This window comes from Pleurodeles waltl, chromosome 9 (genome assembly GCF_031143425.1).
Source record: "Pleurodeles waltl isolate 20211129_DDA chromosome 9, aPleWal1.hap1.20221129, whole genome shotgun sequence".
NCBI lineage: Eukaryota > Metazoa > Chordata > Amphibia > Caudata > Salamandridae > Pleurodeles > Pleurodeles waltl.
Window position 1 is genome coordinate 71045171 of NC_090448.1, and position 22239 is coordinate 71067409.

Here is a 22239-nt window from a genome sequence, read left to right on the forward strand (position 1 = left end):
CAGCCATCGTGGTAGTGGGCAGAATAGGGCACTCTACGACAGTTAATTGCCACATACTGCAGAAAGTCGTCATCAGGCGGGAAAAGACCTGTTAGCCCACTGGCTAGTAACTGTCACATCCCGGAGGTCACTTTCTCTAAAAAACAATATAGGACCCCTGGCACCCAGACCTCCGATCACAACTGGCCTGAAAGAGGACTGAACGACTGCCCTGCAGTTCCCTGGATCTGGCAAGGGAGGCTGCACCAAAGGGTGGACTGCGCCTTCTGATCCTTGGGCTAGGAAAGAGAGGACTGTGCCTGCGGTGCCCAGAAATCTCTCCTTAATCCCAGACAGAAGAGGTGAACTCCTAGAGTCAGTTGGATGACTTCCTGTTACAGCTCCAGGGCCATAAAAGCTGAAGAAGTGTGCCTTTTCAAGTCAGTAGCCACAAACGCTTGACCATCAATGACCGCTGATGTGCAGCCTGGTAGACAGAGTCCGGTGGCTCAAAACGTTGCACCTGAGTCTGCTGGACCTAGGAGAGTCGCCAGAGCACAGTTAGGTCGCCCAAGACAGGCAATTCACCAAAAGAAGCCACTTGTTTTGTTATGACTGAATAGCAGTGTACAGTGGTCACTAGACTTTTGCTGAACCCACCAGGACTTTGAGGGACATTGACCCCTGTGGTCAAAGTTGCCCCACCAAGACCGTGGACTGAGGCGTAGCCCCAGGCAGCCCTCCTCGTTGACCACACAGCATCCTGTATCGCTTGCATCAGGATCACTCCATTGATGTCTACAGCAGTTCGCCCATAGACCCTGGACCTAGAATTAACCTTGCTTTGATGACGAGGTAACTGTTCTACAAATCCTTACTGGCCCCCTAGACCTGCTCCCTGTTAGGGTTGGCCGCCCAAAGCGGGTTGGAGTATCTAAACACAACTTTCGAAAGGTTTTTAAAATTTTCCACCAATCACAGTAGTTATCAATGCTTGTTGACTTTTTGAGTGAAAAGCAATGATTTATATTTTATTTAAAAATCAATATATCCTGAACCCTCCGTTGAATTTGTTCAGCTTTGTTTCTGAAAAAAAAAGCCGTAAAAAAATGATAATTGTTATAAATTGCTGTTGGTTTTCTTTTGTATTTTGTGGCTCTTATTTTCATTGTTTAGGTACATCTAAATGTTTAACACTTGTTCCTTTGTTTAAACTTTACTGCTTGAAGCCACAGCTATCCAGAGTTGAGCTAAAGGTTTTACCAACGTGCATGACTGGACCCAAGATGGCATTGTCAGTGTATTTCACGATCAGGTTTAACAATCACACCACATGGCACACCACTTTTCTCACAGATGGCCTCTAGGGGGAGTAGGAGAGCACAGTACTTCCAACTTTTGGTTGAAGTTGGGTTGTTTCAAATGAGGTGGATGTGCTACTTAAAAAACACTATTGTGGGGTCTATGGCCATTGCAACACAGTTTGCTGGTATTTAAAGATAATAGGGATTCCAAATCTGCCAGCATGGAATAATTTAAACATGTGAACATATGAAAGATCCAGTGCTGCAGAAACTCACTATGGCGTCAGGCGAGAGAGCAGAGAGTTTGCTTGAACGAGGGAGACTGCTCTCTTGCTTCTAACAATAAGCATTACTGAGAGCACTCAATCCTATTCCCTCTTAACAAACTGGAACAATTCCCATGCAGTTCCTTCGTGGACAGTAACAGGATATCGTATCTCTGTTAACTCACATGAACTTAAGTGCAGAAGACACAAGACATAAACTGCAGGTTTGTGTTGGCAGCCCATCATAACCTCTTTGGTGCATAAAATGTACTTCCTAAAGCCTGTCCTAAATGACACGCACAACAAAAGAAGGAAGGCACTTTGAAGAATATGAATCACTTTCCAGAAACAGGAGACAGTGAAAGAACAAACAGCAGCAAGAAAGGAAAGCAGAGAAGCTAATCCCTTAGACCTGCCTGATAAGTGGCAAAAATGGGAGAAGGGGGGTGAATGACACTTGGTAAGGTGTGAAGTTCTCACGTGCAGAGTGATGTTCAGAAATGGAGGCCTTCAAAACTCTTTAAAGGGACAGCTTTCTTTTTACAGTGGCTTTTTCATAAACACTGGCAAATGCAATTCACAAAATGCTGGGAAGGAGGAGGAGCAGGGCACCAGAGTACATGGGGAAGCCACTTCTGAGCTTTTAAAAATGTAAATACTGCTTATATGAACCACTAAAGGACCCAGAGGAGTCTAAGGGGAATGCGATATTTTAAGTGAAGCAGTCCCCACTTGAAAGGGAGACCATGTTGACACCTGAAATTCAGGTGAGTGGGCTAAGCAAAGAGTCAATATGATCAATTTTGGCTCAGTCCAACTACGCAGGGAATCATATTATGCATCTGGGAAGGAGGTTGGGGATATTATCTACAAACCTAACTGAACCTGTCCAAAAGCAAAAAACAAACAAAACCAAAAAAATGTTCTGCTCAAGAGTGCACGAAGAGTTGTAAACCAGAATTATTACATACACAGGGCCGCAAAAAGCTATCACAATCATGTTTTTATTTTAAATAAATCAAAATAAAAATTGCAACACTGGAGAGACAAAACGACATTGACTAATGAATCGCTTTGGAGAAGGATTGATGTGAACACTATACACATAAAATTGGTTAAATGGTTCCAACCTCTTGCCGAAAGGCATGTCCGTCACAATGACATCCACAGATCCAGTCCTTAAGGGAAGGTTAAAAATATCCCAGTGGACTACATCTATCGGCAAACCCCAAGAAGTGTGACTGCAAAGTAAGTGAAGAACAACAATTAGTCAAACAAGTTGTAAGATATATTGGGCCGTCCAACAGGCAGTAACACAAACACTGCTTCTGAGGCCATGTGCTTTACTGTCAACATCCACAGGCGGTTGCGGTCATTGCCTCCACCCAAGCCCATACCAGTTTTGCATTCGAGAAACATTTTCTTGTTCTAATTTTAAAGTACTGGTTGTTTCAAAAGTATTATCCTTATTTATATATAGGTGGGTGCAGAGACCAGGAGTGCCACTAGGCCATAGGTCCATGGGATAGCTGGACACTGGCCTTAAATTGGTTTGCCCTCCTCGACAGGAATAAGAGGAACGGCTCCATGCTCTAATAACTTTACTGGCCAAGGGCATTAATGTCTCCTTAGATTAAATAAGTGCCCCTAGAGAATGTCCATATTATGTAACGAGCAGTAATGTCCCCAGGCAGTCATTAACTCAATGATCATCAATGAAAGGAGACGATACAGGCTCTATAGCCCTACGCGGTAATGAGTAACAACATGGTCGTTAAGAAACATTAATACTGGCTCAAGGCAAATCAATGTCGCTAGGCAGTCATAAGGTTAATAGACTTGGGCCGTTAATATGCATCAATGATCATAGGCATTAATGAGAATCAATTACTTTCATGCAGTAATGAACATCAATGGCACCAAGCAAGGGCATTCAACAGCAGTACTAATGAGCGTTAAGAGCCCAGCAATAAAGACCGTAAAGATCCCAAGCAGTACTAAGCATGTATGTCCCCCATGGAGTGATGAGCATCAATGGCCCCAGTCAGTAATGAACATCAGTGGCACCAAGCAAGGGCATTCTACCGAATCATTAATGAGTTTTAAGAGACCAGCAATATAGACCGTAAGGATCCCAAGCAGTAATTAACATCAATGGTGCCAAAGAGCAACAATGCAGAAATGCAGCAGCACTGGTGGGCTTCAATGGCCCCAGCATCAGTGAGCCTCAATGGCCCCAAGCAGAACTGAACATGGTTTGCTCTAAGCAGCAAGGAACATACACTGCCCAAAGCATTACCCTTCTAGCCCGAGGAAGGGCCTGGAAGGTGTTTTTTTGGTCACCCTGTTCCACTTGCTCCCCCCACCCCGTGCATTGTCTTATTTAGGGGTAGGGAACTGCAGCACCCTCTCGCTCTAATATATAATTTCAAGTACGTAGCGACCATAATCAGGAAATTCATAAATTACATCATGTCATTAAAGTCACTTATTCCCACTTTAAACAAAAAAAGACCCCTTGAATAAATGCCTCATTCATTATAAAACATTCCCAGTAGATTGCTAGTTTCTTACCTTTCTTTGTTTTGACGCTTTCGCAACAGGGACTCGATGTTATGTGCTGTTCTGTTGACAGCTGATGGGTTGTTGTCCGCAGCCATGTAGAAACAGGTGGGCCATTCAGAGACTCCCTAAAAATGGAGGCTGGTAATTAGGGTTTCATAGAGGATTAAGGGGTACACTCAGAGAAGGCATTGGGTATACAACACAATTCAGGGGATTGGCCTCACAGCCAGGCTACATTAGCAATGACACATGCCCTAGACTTCCAGCTCACCCTTAAGAAACAAGCGACAGAGGCGTGCCCAGCAGATACTACTGCCACTATAATCAGCCTAACAAACACACAGCTAAAATAGAAAGATGAGATCAAAACCAGAAACATCTGTCAGGTCTGAAAGGTAGTAAATGTATTCCTTAAAATTGGAGAGTTTGAACAAGAAGGAAATTGTTCATCTGGTCTATTAGCAGCAAACATGATGTTGCACTATTAGGCTGATTTAAAGGAAGTCAGTAACACTGAATCTACCAACAAAGTGGACACAACCACGCTAGCTGTTCCCTAGATGACTTTAATGCTGGGACTTAATCATCTCCGTTAGGATTCTGAGGCAACTTCGCCAGATACGGTGGCAGGTCAGGCATGCACCTAGAGTGGTGGATTCACCCAGGTGTGGTGCAGTCAGTTTTCAAAGGCCACATGGAAATAATGGTGGAATTTAACAGAAAGTTGTGTATGGTGGCTCTAACAGGGTGGATGGAGGCTTTCCCCTAACAGGTCCGAGAGAAGAGATATGCCTATGGTGGTGGAAGATACAGGTGGTTTATCCACGGTGGCCTCTCTTATGGCAGATACTACCATTCTCGTGAAGGAACATCCATCGCCCTGGTACACTGTTTAACCACTGCCTTGGTAGCGATACAGCTCCTGCCACCCTGTGGACAGAACGACTGCCAATCTCTAAATCAGCCTCTGAGATGATTTACTGTCGGAAAATGAAAGCTCATGAAGCAATTAATGCAATTTCTCCGTGGAATTAAAGGGCTAAGAAACAAACACTCATTTCAATGTGCCTCAAGTCCGGAGACACACTTTTCCAATGCTAAACAAGCATAGGCGAAACCAACAGGCCTGGCTTTAAAAAGATTGTGGCAGTGGAAAAACAAAAAACGGTGTTATTTCTTGGATACATTGCATAAATAAGAATAAGTAAGTAATGCGAGATGATTCAGATTTTTGAGATGTTTGAACAGTCCCTCATGAAATGCAAATCATGCACTTTGGAGGAGGCAGAATGATACAGTAAACAGTCAATAACAGGAGCCAAGAGATAAATACTCTTAATATGTATAATTCAAAACATTTGTAACAACAGCTATAATGGACAACAGCGCTTCCAGCCAGACCTAAACAGTGTATGTTCATGGGTCTGTAGAGAGTAAAGTCTATTTATTTTGACGCCCCCCACCCCACCTCCAAAGGTAGCATCTCACAGTTCACCATGCATGGATGTCTTTTAGGGGCCGCCAGGGGAAAATGGGGGCAGCTCGCTTTTACGCCCATTTTTAATTGTACTAGAATTCAGGGCACTTACCGCGCCTCACCACTTTTAAAAACCATGTCAACACCCTAATATCAATGGTGTCTTAGACATTTCTCTGTGATGCGAAGTTATATCAATCGTGCTGCTGTTATGTGACTTTAGCAATGTAATGCGACATCACTTCCTTGGAAGATTCTGCAGTCATGATACATCACTTCCTGCGATGCCACTAAGGTTTGAAAGTGTGTGACGTCACCTCCGCTACCCCTAGCATTTTGACGAAGAGAGGTCCATGTCACCATGTCGGTCTTCGTTGAAATGCTAGACGGGATTTGAGAACCGCTCAAGAAAAAAAAGACGCACCTCTATTGGAATGGCTCCAGTGCCACACATCGGATCGATGATGATATCAGCAGGTCCGGGGTCGCAAAGCCTATAGAAGAGGGACGTAAACAGCACAATTACCATTTATAACGGAGCAAACTCTCATAGTAAAGGAAGGAAAAGTTACTTACCGGAAAAACTCAATATGACTTATCAATAGGATGGCTGGTATTACTTCCTCAGTGCAACATCGCCATCTAGTGGTTAAACGGTGTGTAGACGAAATCGGGTATGTACAGGGAGAAAAAGATTTACTCTCAGGCAGTGGGTGGATGGAAATCACCGCCGCCTGAGAGGTCAGATTGGGCTCTTACAGCACAGAGACAATTTAAGTCACCCATGCAGACTTAGAGCCTTAACAAAGAGGTCAAGCAACACACCAATGTGTGCGAGAAATATACCAATTTAGTTATTTTTATTGATTTGGGATTGTTATATAGCCTAGCTCGACCGTAAGAGTATTATGGCCCTTCACGTAAAAAAGGTAACACGGAAGCTGGGAGTTATCAACTCTAACATTAGAAAATAACAAAGCAGTAGACAGTATGAGAGGGTGGAACAGGTACCGCAGGAGGATCTAGTTGGGAGTGAGTTTAGGAATTTCCATTAGAGGTGTATTTAGAGATTCTTTCTAAGCAAGGACTGTAATCTTAATTGCAGGGCAGAGCATTGCACGCTGTGTCGCATCGCTGGTGAAGGTTTGCTTCAGTCAATCAATCAGGGATTTGTAAAGAGTGGCTAGTCACCCGTGAGGGTCTCAAGGCGCTAGGGGGAGGTGGGGAGGTGCTGAGGATCAGTCGAAGAGCCAGGTCTTGAGGTCCTTTCTGAACTGTGACAGGGTGGGGGGGAATTGCCTAAGGTGGATGGGGAGGGTGTTCCAGGTCTTGGCGGTGATGTTGGAGAAGGATCTTCCTTTGGCTGTGGTTTTCCGCATCCGGGGGACGTTGGCGAGGGCCTGGTTGGCGGAGCAGAGTTGTCTTGCGGGAGTGTAGAAGGAGAGTCTGTGGTTGAGGTAGGCTGGTCCGGCGTCGTGAAGGGCCTTTGTAGGTGTGGGTCAGGAGCTTGAAGGTGATTCTCTTGTCGATAGGCAGCCAGTGTAGGTCTATCAGAGAGCAGAGGTGTGGCTGTGTCGTGGGGCGTTCTTGATGAGACAGGCGGAGACGCTCTGGATGCGTTGTAGTTTTTTCCAGGTCTTGGCGGTGGTTCTGGCATAAAGTGCATTGCCCTAGTCGAGGCGGCTGCTGACGAGGGCCTGGGTGACTGTCCTTCTGGCTTCGGTGGGGATCCACGTGTAGATTTTTTGAAGCATGCGCAGGGTGTGGAAGCAACCCGATGAGACGGCGCTCACCTGTCGGTCCACTGAGAGCAATGAGTCTAAGATGGAGCCGAGGTTGTGGGCGTGGTTGGTGGGGGCGTTTCCGAGGGCGGTGGGCCACCAGGACTCGTTCCAGGCGGAGGGTGTTGAGCCAAGGATGAGGACTTCTGTTTTGTCCGAGTTCAGTTTGAGGCAACTATCTTTCATCCAGGCGGCGACTGCTTTCATTCCTTCATGGAAATTGTTCTTGGCAGTGGTCGGGTTGTTGGTGAGGGGCACTATCAGTTGGGTGTCGTTGGCATAGGAGACTATGTTGAGTGCGTGGCTTCCCATGATGGCGGCCAGTGGGGTCATGTAGAGGTTGAAGAGGGTGGGACTCAGCGAGGATCCTTGGGGGACGCCGCAGCTGATCTTGGTGGCTTCCGAGAGAAGGTGGAGGGGGGGGGGGGGGGGGGGGGGGGAAAGAGTCAGACCTTCTGTGTTCTGCCGGTGAGGAACGAGGAGAGCCATTGCAGTGCTGAGTCTCTGGATGCCAGCGTCGTGGAGACGGGTACGTAGCGTGTCATGTGAGACTGAGTCAAAGGCAGCAGAAAAGTCCAGGAGGACGAGGGCGATGGTCTCGCCTCGGTCGAGGAGGGTGCAGATGTATTCTGTGGCAGCGAGGAGGGCGGTCTCGGTGCTATGGTTGCTTCCGAATCCTGACAGAGGGGTCCAGGAAGTTGTTGGCTTCCAGGAAGGTGGTGAGATGTTTGTTGACTGCCTTCTCGATGACTTTGGCCGGAAAGGGGAGCAGGGAGATGGGCCGGTAGTTCTTGAGGTCTGTAGGGTCGTCCGTGGGTTTCTTCAGTAAAGGTTTGAGCTCGGCGTGGTCCAACTCCCTGGGAAGGTGGCAGTTTCAAAGGAGCAGTAAGGTATGCCGGATTTTGGGTGCGATGATGTCGCTGGCTTTGTTGAAGATGTGGTGAGGGCAGGAGTCGGTGGGAGCTCCTGAGTGGATGGTTCCCGTGATGTTGCGGGTCTCATTGTCGGTGATGTTGTTCCAGCGGAGGAGGGCAGGGGGCGTGGCAAAGCTTCGGTTGATGGGCTGGTGGTGGAATCGTGGGGGGGGGGGGGATCTGGGTGATGAAGCTGTCATAAATGTCTGTGATGGAAGTAGTTGGCGAGGTTTTTACAGAGTTCTTGCGGCGGGGGATGTCAGTGGAGTTGGGGTTGGTGAACTCTTTGACGACAGTGAAAAGTTCCTTGCTGTTGTGGGTGTTTTTATTGATGCGTTGTTGCAGGGCGAGTTTTTTGGTGGTCCTAATGAGCTGGTGGTGATATTTGACGGCGTTTTTGAAGGTTTTGTGGGTTACGGGGGTCTTGTCAGTGCGCCATTTCCTGTCAAGACGTCTGCAGACCTGTTTCGATTCTTTGAGTGCAGGGGTGAACCAGTTTGCTTTCTTGGCTGTGCCTCTGTAGTGGGGTGTCTTGAGGGGGGCGAGGGTGTTGGCGCAGTCGGTGATCCATTCGTGGAGGTTGTGTGCGGCAGTGTTGACGTCGTCGTCGGCTTGGAGGGGGTGTTGCGTTGAGGCTGGCGGTGAGATGGGCTTCAGTGACCTTGTTCCAATTTTTGCTGGGAAGTGTGGTGGCGACTATGGGTTTGTTGAAGGTGAAGTGAATGCTGCGGTGGTCGGTCCAATGGAGTTCGGTGGTGTGGCTGACGGAGACGTGGTTGCTGGAGGAGAAAATGGGGTCCAGTGTGTGACCGGCCGAGTGAGTGGGTGCGGTGAAGAGATGCTTGAGTCTGAGGTTGGCGAGGTTTTCGATCAGGGTGGTGGAGTTGTTGTCGTTTGGGTTTTCCAGGTGGAAGTTGAGGTCCCCCAGTAGGATGTAGTCCTTGGATGTAAGAGCGTGGGTGGTGGCTAGGTCAGCGATGGTGTCGCAGAATGGGGGGTGGGGACCTGGCAGCCTGTAGATGAGGGTGCCCGCAAGGTGGTTTTAGGGTTGGTTCTAATCTGGAAGTGGAGGAGTTTCATGTTGGTTGTTGAGTCTTCAGTGCTAGTGGAGAGGCGTAGGGACTCTTTGTGGACGATGGCAATGCCTCCCCCGGGGCAGTTCGTGCGGTCTTTGCGGATGATTTTGTAGCCGCCTGGGATGGCGATGACTGGAGCCAAGGAGGGGTTAAAGCTATGTTTCTGTGAGGAATGCGATGTCCGGTAATGTGGTGTCAATGAAGTTCCAGAGTTCGATGGCATGCCTGTGGATGGAGCGAGTGTTGATCAGGATACATCTGAGGCTGTGTTCTGCTTTGTGGGTCCTCGGGGGTGGGCTTGAGTGACAGAGGCTGGTGAATTTGCAGTGGAGACAGGTGTAGGGTCCTTTGGTGTTACTTGGAGATGCTTGCTTACAGTTGTTGTCGTGTCCTGGGTTGAGTGCGATGAGTGCTGCTAGCGTGGAGCGGTCATGGGTGGCGCTGATCGCGGTTGGGCTTGCCTTAGGCGCGCCTTCGGCACGCCAGCAGCGCACGTCTGCTGCGCATCCGCCATTAAGTAGGGAGGGGCGGGAGAAGAGGACAGCTGGGAGGCGGGACCGGCACGAAAAAAGGGGGCGGGACGCAGGGGCAGCAGCGGCAGGGAGAATGCAAGAGATGGGGGGGCGGGGCCGCAGGGGCAGCAGCGGCGGGGAGAGTGAGAGAGAGGAGAGAGAGAGAAAGAATGAGAGGAGTGAGGAGAAAAACAAGGAAAAGAAGAGGGAAGCACCAAAGTGAAAGGCACAAAAACAGCACACTAAAGAAAAAGGAGGAGAAAAGAGAAAAGAGGCAGAGGGCAGCCCAGCAGAAGAGCAGAGCTCTCCCACTAGGCAACAGGGATGAAGAGCAGGCAGAAGCCCGCAGGTGGACGAGGGCCTCGAACTTCTGACTGAGGTCAGAGTTCAAGTCAGGACGGGCTTCTACTTACTGGTGGAGCTATGCGGAGGCAGAGCAGTTCACTGGCCAGGTCAGTGAGGTTGCAAAAGAGGCTCTGAATTCTAGGACCTCTGAGTGACAGGGTCCCAGCTTTGGAAGTCTCTCGAGCCAGACATGGGCAGAAAATGCAGCTGATCTGGGTGGTGGGTGTTGTGTTTACCCTTAACAAGCAAGGAACCAAAGTCTGGAAGATCTCCTTGATGGGAAACCAGTGGAGGGACCACAGTATGCAGTGATGAGCTCAAATTTGCTAGCAGTGGTAACAAGCCTTCAATTACATGCAAGTTAGCTTATTTTTCTCCAGCAAAGGATCTTTAATAGTTTACCCCCACTTTATGTAGAAGAAAAAGCTGTGATTATATAGGAAGGTCGGATGAAAATCAACCAATGAAACACTGCTCATTAAGTCCTGCCCACTGGAGTCACTGGGTTGGCATCAGTGTCATTTTTATCACATTCCGCGTTCTGCAGGTCACAGCTTTTTAAGGGGAGAGCTGCCTCTGCTGCTGTGGTTCCAAATAAATGAGCTGTGACTGTACATGATAAGCTCCTTTATCTTTTCAGGGAACAGCTGTTAACCATCGATGCTGCTCAAGACGGGCCTTGCTGACAGCAATGGACCTTTTACTTGGGGTGTTTATCTCCATGTTGCTATGTATCCACATTAAGTCATCCTTGGAGCTTTCATCACCTTTCCAGACCTTTACTTTAAGAGACTAATATATCCTTGAGAAATTCTGACTGATCTATGAGCAACCATCATACATAGTAAGCTGCAATATTGAAATGTTCCTGACACTATCACCCTGGTAACAGAGCCTAATGAAACAAACCATGGCTAAGCTTTATGGATGACAGTAGCACACGAGGACAATTCAGATGGCAAGGGACCTTGAGGGGACCAAGAAACCCCCTTCAGGGAAATCATCTAGGCCACCTATGGTCTGCAAACCCAAGAGCAATCTCATTTTAAGGCTGTTCTGTAGTAAGGCGGTTATCCACATCACTGCCACACTCCTTCTGGAAAATGTACAGCATCTGTTCCAAAGACAAATGAAAATCTGGCAAAAAGCCTGGTTCTAGTGATTTTCTTAATGAGTGAAATCTTCTAACTGAAATAATTTACTATCCTCTTTCTGGAAGTTTGGATAGTAAGGCATGCTAGGGGTATCCTAAAAGGACACAATTTAATTAACTTATCTGGCATTGTAACTTGGTTTCAATTGATGCTGTGAGGACCAGAGTGAAGATGAAAATGCTAAAGCCGGTGCTATGGAAGTGCATGTTTTTGTCCTCAAAAGGGAAGAGCAGTGTCTTAAACACTTGCCATAAAGATGTTTGGGGAGAGCTTTATGGAATGGTTGGGTCTTTCCGGCACATGGCAGTGTCTGACCCAAACAACATTTCTGGAGAACCTACTGGTCCGAGACAATTTCTATCTACTTGTGCTAGTAATCCCTCAACCAGGATGTTGTTGCACTTCATAATCAAGCACTCTGAGTGGTTGGTGGTAGCCAGATCGGAAGAGGATGAAAAGTGTGCTAGGTGAAGCTGACCGCCACATCCTGATCATCACATTCTACAGACTGAAAAGATATATTGCAAGGTTTAAAGAGGTAGTCATAGGTGACGGTTTTGTTGATTACAGTTCCTAGACTTCCTGTCTTCACAACAGAAAGTGTGTGCCGGAGATGTCAATCAAGAACTTGAGCTGTGGCCCAGCATTCATGGGAATGCCCCAACAGCTATTGTTTTTTTACCGAAAAAGGAGCTGGCCATCAAAGGGTATGTGAATATGTCTACTCTGGGGAACCCCACTGGATACCAACCAGGCACGGTGCCATAGAACACTAAATCTCACCATTTACTTTATCAAGGTCAATATCCATAATTAGTCTCGCTAGATCTTCTACATCAATCAGGAGCTTAAAATAAGGCTCATAGGTTTTCAGACAATTATGGAGTAGCCATCTTCTCTGCTATCGTCCACAATACAAGAAAGTTTGTGCTATCAAACAAGAAGAAGTGCACATGTTATGGAACAAGCTGCCTGAGGCAAATACCTTATGGCCTGATGTGTCAGGGTACTTGCGCCCTCTATCTGGAGGGACAGAAGAAAAGTACAGAGCTTTAGCTCGGCTGATGAGGCTTGATCAACCAGAGTGTCAGATGTGGGATTCGATGATGGAAAGGAGTGATCTAATGGTGCTAGCTTAAGCTTCCTGGTTGCTAAATGCCTGAGTAGAATGCGGCTTGGCTACAGAATAAATGGTCTCCAATAAAGCATTATTAAAAGGCAAAATTGGTACACATTCAAATTGGCTGTCAGGGCATCTAAGACGAGATTTGATTCTGAATAAACTGGATTGGAAGCTCCAAAATAGGGACTGGATCTGATGCAGAAGTATCCAAAAGGTTCTTCTATATCGCTTTTCCCACACTTAGCAAATAAAAGAAGCTCCGGATCCCAGTGTATAAAAGGGAAATAAATAAAAGTACCCACGCCACTAGCGCGGACTGGTGCCTTTCTGGTGCTCCCGCTTCAGAGTAGTAATCTTAGTCTTTGCTACAACTGAGATAACGTTATGAAAGACGTTCAAGAACTGCTCATGGAGATACTTCTCTCCACGTCTACAATTTTGACATGTATTTGGAGTGATGTTTAAACAAGCTACTGTTAGTGTATTTGGCACTGATGCAGGATGACTCCTACATTAACCAGTCTTGCATTCATTCATAGTCCTAGTAGGTTACTGTGCCTTGAGAGGAACAACATTTGGTAAAAAAGCACAAATCAAGATTCCAAAAAGCTAATCAAATTCTACTCTACTTATAGTTCTTTAGACCTTCGGAGTTGCATTCAAAATGTAAGCCACTAAGTGCTTTGAGACAGTCTGTCTCTGTTTCAGCTGCAAGGACCTGAAGATCCAATTGCGTTACTGGCAGGGCACGAGTTGATGGTAGACGGCGTCTACTGACTTTTTTCACAGGGTGGACGCCGTCTACCCTGGCAAAAGGTTGGGCTTCACAAAAATATGCTAAAGGTGTCCCGGTGTGATTTTTAGACACCAGGAAACATCCAGCTCCGCCTGCACGTGGTCTCCTTTCCTTACGAGCAGCAGCGCTCAGGTGGGGTGGAGGCTTCTCAGATTACAGTGAGGCCCATAACAAAGGCCAAGTTAAGGGGCCATCAGGCCTACGTTTGTAGGTGTATCCTGGCTGGGGGATATCGGGAACCTCACACCTAAGCGCAATAGAGGGGAAACAAAGGCACACAGCTTATCACTTAACTGGTAGTTAAGAGAAGTAGGCTTTTCACTTTGATCAGTCTCTGTATATAAGACGTATGCATGCACTGTAAGAATTTCAGATGTGTTGGTCTGTCCCAATATTTACACAAATAATTTAAATGCCACTATTTTGTTTTATTGCTTTTATAGCGCTATAGCGTTACTCATCCAAATGCAGGGTGCAGGGTATCACAGCTGATTTACAAGGCACACAAAGATCGCTGCAGCAGGTGTCTTATCCCCATAAGATATTATAAAATATAGACTTAGCAACCAATTAAGCAGAACAGGTTTACTGCCATGTGCCTCCTTGTTGCGAATTTCTTTATGGCAGGGTTTAAAAACAAAAAACAAAAAATTTAAAAGTTGAGGCCCAGATTTTGTGTCGGGTTGCATCACGTTTTTTGCACATCCCCGAATCAAAATCTAATATGTTAAATATTGTAATGCTCCCTAAATGTACTCATGATAGACCTGCAAAACAAATGTGTGAGATTTAAGATCTGATGTCACTTCTTGTGATGTCGCTTCATGTGAGGCATTGGCTGTGATGCAACTTCCTGTGATGTCATGTGCGGCCATGTGCTGCGATGTCAAGCACTGTTTTCTCACACGTCATGTCACTTGCATACTGCCTAACTTGGTTACCCCACCACTTTTATTTTTTTACGACTTGTGCACTGGTTACCGGGACTGGTTGAGATTATTGTTAATTCAAAAAAACTATACAAAATTCAAATGTTTCTAAATGCTGTGGACTCGTGAAAGAATAAAAATACTAGGAGAGGAAACATTGATAAATGTCTGCCCATATTCAAAACTTAACAGGACCTGAAAGATTATTTAAAAAAAAACAACTCAGATGTTTTTCCTAACTCGATTACATTAGTCAATAAAATATTGTTTTTTGTGAGCAAACTTACACTAACCAATGCCCCCTTGTCTCTGAGCCCTGGCACAATTGCAGAGTTAAACGGTTAGAAGGAATACTGTAAGTGAGAGCCATATGTGACATATCATAGGAATGGTAAGTACTGTTCGAAGAGGCATTCAATTAGAGGCTAGCCAAGACAGGAGCATAGAGGAAAAGTGTAATCTAATATTCAAGTCCAAATTTTGCACCAGTATAGAACTTACATAGCAGAGCAGAGCTATTTCTCAGGATCCTTTCCAAGTCAGCAACCTTGAACACAGGAGCTTGAAGAATGTAGTTGCCAAAAATGTCAAGAAAGATAAGGCTATACATTTTCTGCATCCATCTGCACACTGTAAAAATAAGTTCACTGACCTGATCATCCCATAAGCCAGGGTTGATCGGAGGGTGGTGGGCCCAAAATGTGTGATATTTCTTCTGTGTAGGCTTTCCTCTGTCAGTGCAATTCCCACCACCACCTCATTATTGTGAATATTTAAAAGAACCTAATAAAACAGTGAGCAAAACGATAATAAATACATACACAAGCATCAGCCAGATTATATTCTGAGAATTTCCAGAGCATTTTATTTTCATTTGGTAAAAAGAAAGCGTCAAGGGGTGGAATCAGAGGTATAATAATCTGTTTCTTTAGCCTAGAACCATAATGCATCTGCTACATTTATAGTGAGATAAGCAGTAAATGTTTGGAAGAAGATTTTCCACTTGATGTGACATGCATTCGGACTGCCAGACTGCCTAGAGACAGTATTTGACTACCATGCCATACATTGCTCCACAGATTTACTAAGGAATGCAATGCAGGAGTTCACATTAGTAAAGTAAGTCGAAAGAATGAGCCTGTTATTAACTTTTGTGACCCCATAAACAATGCATACTAATGTAATTGCTTAAAGATAGTGGACATGTACATTTTCACAGGTCTACCAAACCTTCACCAACAACCTCACCCATTACAAGTATGGTAGGAAAGTTACATCATGCCCAGAGTTGAAGCAGAAATCTTTGAACATTTGTGGGGGCAGCAGCTTGCGATTAATGCAGAGGGGTGGGGGGCGAGCTTACAGTGATATTGCTATTTTGCTCTCGCTAGGGTCTTTGTCTTAGAGCTGCGTTTGAGCACCACCAGTGGCCACCGGTGCGTCTCGGCCAACAAAACTCGGCGCAGGAAAAGAGGACAGTCCTGCCACTAGCACCCATAAATCTGATCACAGATTTTCCAATTCTCTCCTGTAAGCCCTAAGCAGAGGTCTCGGGAAGCTACCGACATGTGAAAATTTTTGCATGTGTGGGAAGCCAAGGGTCTGGGGGAGTACAAAAGTTTAGAAACAGATAAGTAGTGTTGTGATGCAGTGGAATCATACAGGGGAGTAAAGGAGCAAAAACCATGTGGTATTGGCCCAAGAAGCCCCTAATGATAATCTTCCACACCGTCACCCTCATAATCATGCAATGGAGACACCCTCATGCTAGTGGCAGGGTGAGGATACATTCTTGGAGCTCTCAGCTCACCTACCAGATGGTCATTCCAACTTAGTGCAGAGTAGGTGGAAGTGTCCATCCCAGTAACCCTGCAGCCCGCCTTCCATGTGACAGCAGTTTAGTGTCATTGCCTACACTCTTGGCATGCCGCCCCTTTGGCAACCTGCCTGTCCAATGCCATGGCCCGATAGAAGACGTTCCAGCTTTGGAAAGCCTTCCGAGGGTCAATGGAAGCCAGGACGAATGCTATTCCACAGCGATGAGTTTCTAGGATGATAAGTACTGATCAGGCTGGAAGGTGCGGATATGAATGGAGCTGGTGCACGAGTGAGCTGAGAATGGGAGCCCATATCAAAGAATTCTCTGACTCCCACCCAATGGAACTCATATTAAATCGAATCCCCACACAGTCAATCTTCTTAGCAGACCTTCCCAAACACTAGACTACTCCTAGAGAATGCATATAGTGCATTAAGATATCACTCACAATCTTGTGTGATCAACTGCAGCCAACTTTGGGGAGGGCCTCAAAGATGCCAGGCTCCTTGACAAACTGCGGATTAAAGCCACCAAGCTGTTTTCTGCAACAACCAATGATGTTATTTTCTGCTCTGTGTATTACATATTAGGTGTACAAGCCACTATCATTCCTTATTGGTTCCTACCTGAGCTATGCAAAATGCCCAATACCAGTGCATGCCAACATCGAATATTAGAAGTTCAGTCACACAATGTACGTCTGTTACCTACACAGCACATCATTGACCAAACTGGGGCAGCGCACCTACCTCATTAACTCATTTTACCTGTATACATTTTCTGTGGTACAATAATAAGGCTTCTGCACAAGAAGCAGTTGACAATCCCACCATACACTGATCAGGAAGATGCAAAGCTTCACTCCCCACAATTACAGAAAGTGCAATGAGGGATAGTGAAACTAACAGACTCCATTTACTAAGTGTAGGTCAGGAGAGTTTATCCTTCATGTACCCTACAATCTCAAACCAGAAAATATAAAAAAGTATGACTTCTTGAGATCTAACACAAAAATCAACCGTGCAGATGTCCATACAACTAGAGGACTAAAAGGAGCAAAGTCAGCTTCCTCTTCTTCACCACTAATCCGGAAACCAGGCCAAAACACCTTTCAAGCCAAACAATGCATACTAAAGCTCTCAGAAAATCAAGGCGCCAAGGGCTTGATACCACCACCTTTTGAACTGACCCCTGGAAACTCACTGTCAATATGTACTAAATAGCACCATCATGAAACAAGCCAACAACAAGAACCTGTTGTTTTTCCAAGTAATGTTCTACTGCTTCAAAAATGTTGAACACTGCATTGTTGGGTCAACCCTTCTGGCCCAATGACACAGTTTATCAGTTACTCACCACACCTCCCCACTGTCAGGACTTTACACTGTCTAGCACTACTGCACAACACCTGTCCCATTAACACACATGCACCAAACATTCACCAATCAGCTTTCCAATGCCATGCCCTATCACGCCAGATCGCACCCACCAATCCTCTCCAACTGCTCTGCCCCAACCTGACATAGATCCCCACAACGCCAAGGCTTTGCAGTATGAACAATGCAACTCTGCTCGACCTACCCCCTAGTCCCCGCACTTTAACTTGCACACACATTCAGTCCTGAGGGGCATCCCTGATATCCATAATCTCATACCTGAATCTTATCACCAAAGAGCTGGCTTTTCTCAATATTATTTGGAGACAATACTATCACCTCCCTCATAGATATCCTTTCTCCACTACAAAATCTTTCTGAAGTATAGAGAAGGAAGAGGGATGCGGGGTTTTGCTAGCCTAACCTACCAAAATGACTTGCTTAACAATTCCCAAAATTACGTTCCTATCCTTTTAGTGCATAGCTATCAGTTTAACCCCCTTTAACCCCAACAATTCCTTATTCGCAGTAGTGGTCTACTGTGCCCACGATAAAGCCCTTCCTTCTAAGATGAATTTACTACACTCTTCTTCACCTAAGTTCAGAATATGGGCAATTTCATCCCCTGAGCTGACAAACTTGATCCCAAATCTGCTATTGACTGCCTCAATAACATGCAAGCCCATAGCTTCAAACTAGGGATGCGCAGTCCTACAGCTAAAACTGGGCACACACTGGACCTTGCACTCGTATGCAAACATGCTGATCTAAGAGTGCCAATCTAGGTACTGGTGGATAACTCCTTTATTTCTACAATCTTACACACATACCACCCACTAACATAGTCACTCTTTCCCTACCTAAACCAGACACATCAGAAATATTAGAGCTGACTCAAAAACCTCTACTTTTATTGGCACCAAAAACAACCACTCCACACAAACTGACCTAGAAACACTACTGAATAATCTCCACCTCATCACAGTCTCTGATCTAGGTAGCCTAGCTCCCGCCAAACCCAGAAAATCCAAGATAGACATCATCCACTAAGAATGGTTCACTGCTGCTCATCAACCTAAAACAGGAGAAGCAATGACATACATCACAGTCGGATGAAGACAAAAATCTGTTACAAGAAGTCACAGGCTGATAAAGGACAAAATGTAACATGAAAAGACCATTATAGAGCTTTAAATAGAGAATAAATGGTGCGCTTTCCACAACACATTCAGGAGGCAGTGAATTAGGTAAAGGAAATATTCAACCCCTACCTGGAACTTTCCAATCCAAACACCATAAAAGTGACCCTTGAACATCCAAACAGCATTGCAAAGACCTCCAAGAGTTATTCTCCAACGACCACAAGTCCATTGTAAACTCCCCGGAATGGCCCCCACTGCACCTCACTAACTACAAATGAGTAAGAAACTGCGGAGATTCTTAGTTAGACCATCAAAACAAAAGTATCTAAATCACATAGTGATCCATGTCTTATAATTCTTTCAACCACTTGCAGAAGACATAACAAACCCTATCAGTGCCTCCAATCTCTCAGGAATAGTGCCTGGTCCTCTGTAACATGACATTTAACTACCCTGCTGGTACTCTACCCTCCCACCACAAAAAAACATGCTCACCAAAAATCCTAGCGCACTACTAATCTTTTTTAAGTCTCTCATTTATCAATAAAATCATTGGAAGTGAGGTGACAAGACATATTCAGGACTTAAATGTGTGAAAGTGTATTTGCCCGACGTATAGGATATTTTGTTTGGGGTCAAGAACAACAAGCTGTGAAGGTTATTTGGTCCAATGGGCAAGTACGCCCAACCTCCAGCAGCACAAACACTTTGGCAACCAGTTTACAGTACCATAGTATGGGCTGTGAGAGGTCTGTCTGACGCTTAGCCAAGGATTGCATCTATATTTATAAACTGTTTAAAGTTGTGCATAATTCAGTAATGGGCAATCTTTACTATTAGGGAAAGTGTTCTAAGGAAAAGGTGACAGTGGATCCAGTATAAACAAGTGAACACATGTGCATACTCCTTGTCCTGTCAACCGCTTATGGTACTAAAGACCACACAATCCTGCTTGCAAGACTTGGACACTGGGCAGGCATATGTTATCCACCACCTCAATAAGTCTATTCTTTCTAAACAATCAGAGCCAAACAGTAAACATCAAGTCATTTGATTTATTGACACATCAACGTCTTGGTTTTCATTAGGAATCATCCCTTTTGTATTTACTCTGTATGCTCCGTGACTTAGCTCCCAAAGCAGTAAGAGGGAAACCACCAAATTTAATCTGGTGATGCACAAACCTAAATCTGCCTAGAAAACGGACCAGACAACTCCTTACTGGACCATATTTCTCACTGGAAGTAGGAGAGATTCACGTGCAGTGGATGACGACAAGACTAATTACCAGAAACATGAGCCCCCACAAGTCAGTCTCACTACCACTCGACTTCCCATCAAGCCTCACAAACCTTTTCACATCACTAAAAGTAAAGAACGTGGGGACTGTTATAGCTGCTGACCTCTATTTGTTCTCAAAATCAACACTGAGGCAAAAGGCGTACACAAATAGCTATGTCTCCATCAAAAAAATCCTCCCTCCACTCCACACAAACCATAATCTGACGACGAACTCAAAGATTGCAAAGGAAAGTTCAAAGTGAAATGGGACTACAAAACAACAAATTGTAAACTGTTGGGGAGAAAGGTAACCTAGATGATTATTGTGCCTCAGTAAGAAGTTGATTGAAAAAAGACCATTCCTCAAGATAATATGTTGAGTACATTGGCTGTACTGGGCTTCCATCGTTTTGATCCAAGGCTCCACTTACAATAGAAACATACAAGAAACACAAAAGTTAAATCTCAAATTTGCAATACCAAACATTTCAGGTCCCCACATTTTGAATAGGGTTGCTCTGCCTTTCTCACTGTGGACTTCCTAACAGTTGGCTTGCCAGCACCCACCTATGAAGGAACAATGGAAGGTGGCACTTTTTGATTTCCATAATGTTCCTACAGATTTCTTCACATATTTCGACCCTTTTCTTCTATGTTCCAAAAAATCCAGCTTGTTTATATTCCAGTTGTTCTTTTATGCCAGTGTAAGCATGTGCCAGTCTGTCCCAATGCAAACAAAACTCCAACCTATCTTTCAAAATACTAACCCTGCTTTAGTTATAGTGGAAGGAGTACAGCACCATTTTAGGTGCTATGACAGCGAAAAAAGCAGATAGGATAAGTGAGCAATGGAAGCTTGAGAAACATCCCCATATTGAGTATTTTCTTTAAAAGCAGTGAGAACCCTGAGACATTTAGCACGTAAAGGGGTTTGGGCAACACAGAAACAGAGCTCTTAAAATAAGAAATCCTCATGGATTTAGTGACACTTATGGAGAAGAGACAGAAGTAATGTTCTGAATGATCAGGAAATATTAGATACCTTTGAAATGAAGGAAGATTCAGTGTTTTGTGAAAACAAGTGTATAGTTCAGAAGTAGAAACTAGGCAATCTATAAAAATAATTATTCTTCAATCACAAAATACTCAAACCCCAAATACATATCATCTCCCCCTACTGTGAGCAGCCACGAGTATATAATTTTAAAATTACCCAAGTCCGAACTCTTTAAAGGACTGGCTCGGCCTGGCTGATGTGTTTGTTCGTCAGGGGTGAAGCCAGGGCAGGGCCATCCTGATGACTGGCAATAGTATCTAGCCGAGGTCCAGTGTGTGTGTGCGGCTGGACAGGATTCTGACTGTATCCAACCTGACATGCACACCTTGAACCTCTCAAACCCATTCTCTTTTAGACATTCTGGGAAACATAGCACAGGCCCCTAGTCTCCGTAGGAGTGCTGGGCTCACCTGCTCGCACCAATCCTGACATTGCTCTCATGCTTTTTTTACTTGAAGCTGCATGAGAGCAAACTCTCGATTGGTTGTGGTGAGGTTAGCCTGTCCCTGCAGTCCGCACTTGGAGGCCGTGTGGGGGCTGGCTGATTCAAGAACAAAACTAATCATAGTGTAGCTTTATTATCAAGCCACACAGTGATTGGCTATGTTTTTTCAAAGGGTGAAACAATGTTTTCCCCTCATGCACAGTGCAAATGACGGCATTATGCATGCTGGGCAATCACATTTTGTCACAAGTGCTCCAGCGGGTATGATTTCTGGGCCATTCTTGCTATGTAACGGTCATTAAAGCTCCAGTGCTCCATGAAGTTAGATCTTAAACTAAATATGTTCTTGAGAATATAATGGACGCATTTAGATTTTTCTAAGCTAGCCCATAGAGCCATTTGAACAATGGAATGACTCTGAATGTTATAAGGCGAAAGCATTTAAAAAATGTGTTCTCACAGTACAGTAACATTGTCTAGGATTTTCAGGGGTGCATCTGACCTGCCGGCAGATTTCAGTGCTCATCAGCGTTGGGTAGGCCTGGACAATAACTATGGCCTGTCTGAGATCTTCGGATGCACACCTGTACTCGCACCAAACCCCGTCAAAGCCTGTGCAAAGGATACAGCCTCCTTCCCTCCACTTCAGGAAGGAACAGATGCTGGCAGGCAGCATCATGTCACTAGTCATATAAAGTGGTCTGATGTATCAAACAGTATTAATGCTAGAGTGGTTTTGATTGCATTAAAAGGGAATGCTTCAGCAATAAATAATATAATATAAGCATGGTAAATTAGAAGCTATTACCTCTTTGTTTGCATCTGTTTGATACTTTGAGAGTAAAATCCCTTGGTTGCTTTTTAAATTGATTATTGAACATACAATCTATTATTTGCC

At 45.1% G+C, this 22239-nt stretch overlaps 1 protein-coding gene across 3 annotated transcripts in view; it reads right to left on the minus strand.

Moving 5' to 3' along the window:
- Positions 1–22239, minus strand: part of THUMPD3 (THUMP domain containing 3) — a 59875-nt gene that overhangs the window by 16779 nt on the left and 20857 nt on the right. For all 3 annotated transcript variants that reach the window (XM_069206331.1, XM_069206332.1, XM_069206333.1), the window contains 4 exons: positions 14874–15004; positions 6016–6085; positions 4124–4239; positions 2680–2790 (listed from right to left, as the gene is read on the minus strand). In XM_069206331.1, coding sequence (XP_069062432.1) covers positions 2680–2790; positions 4124–4239; positions 6016–6085; positions 14874–15004 — 428 coding nt within the window. The remainder of the gene's footprint in view (positions 1–2679; positions 2791–4123; positions 4240–6015; positions 6086–14873; positions 15005–22239) is intronic.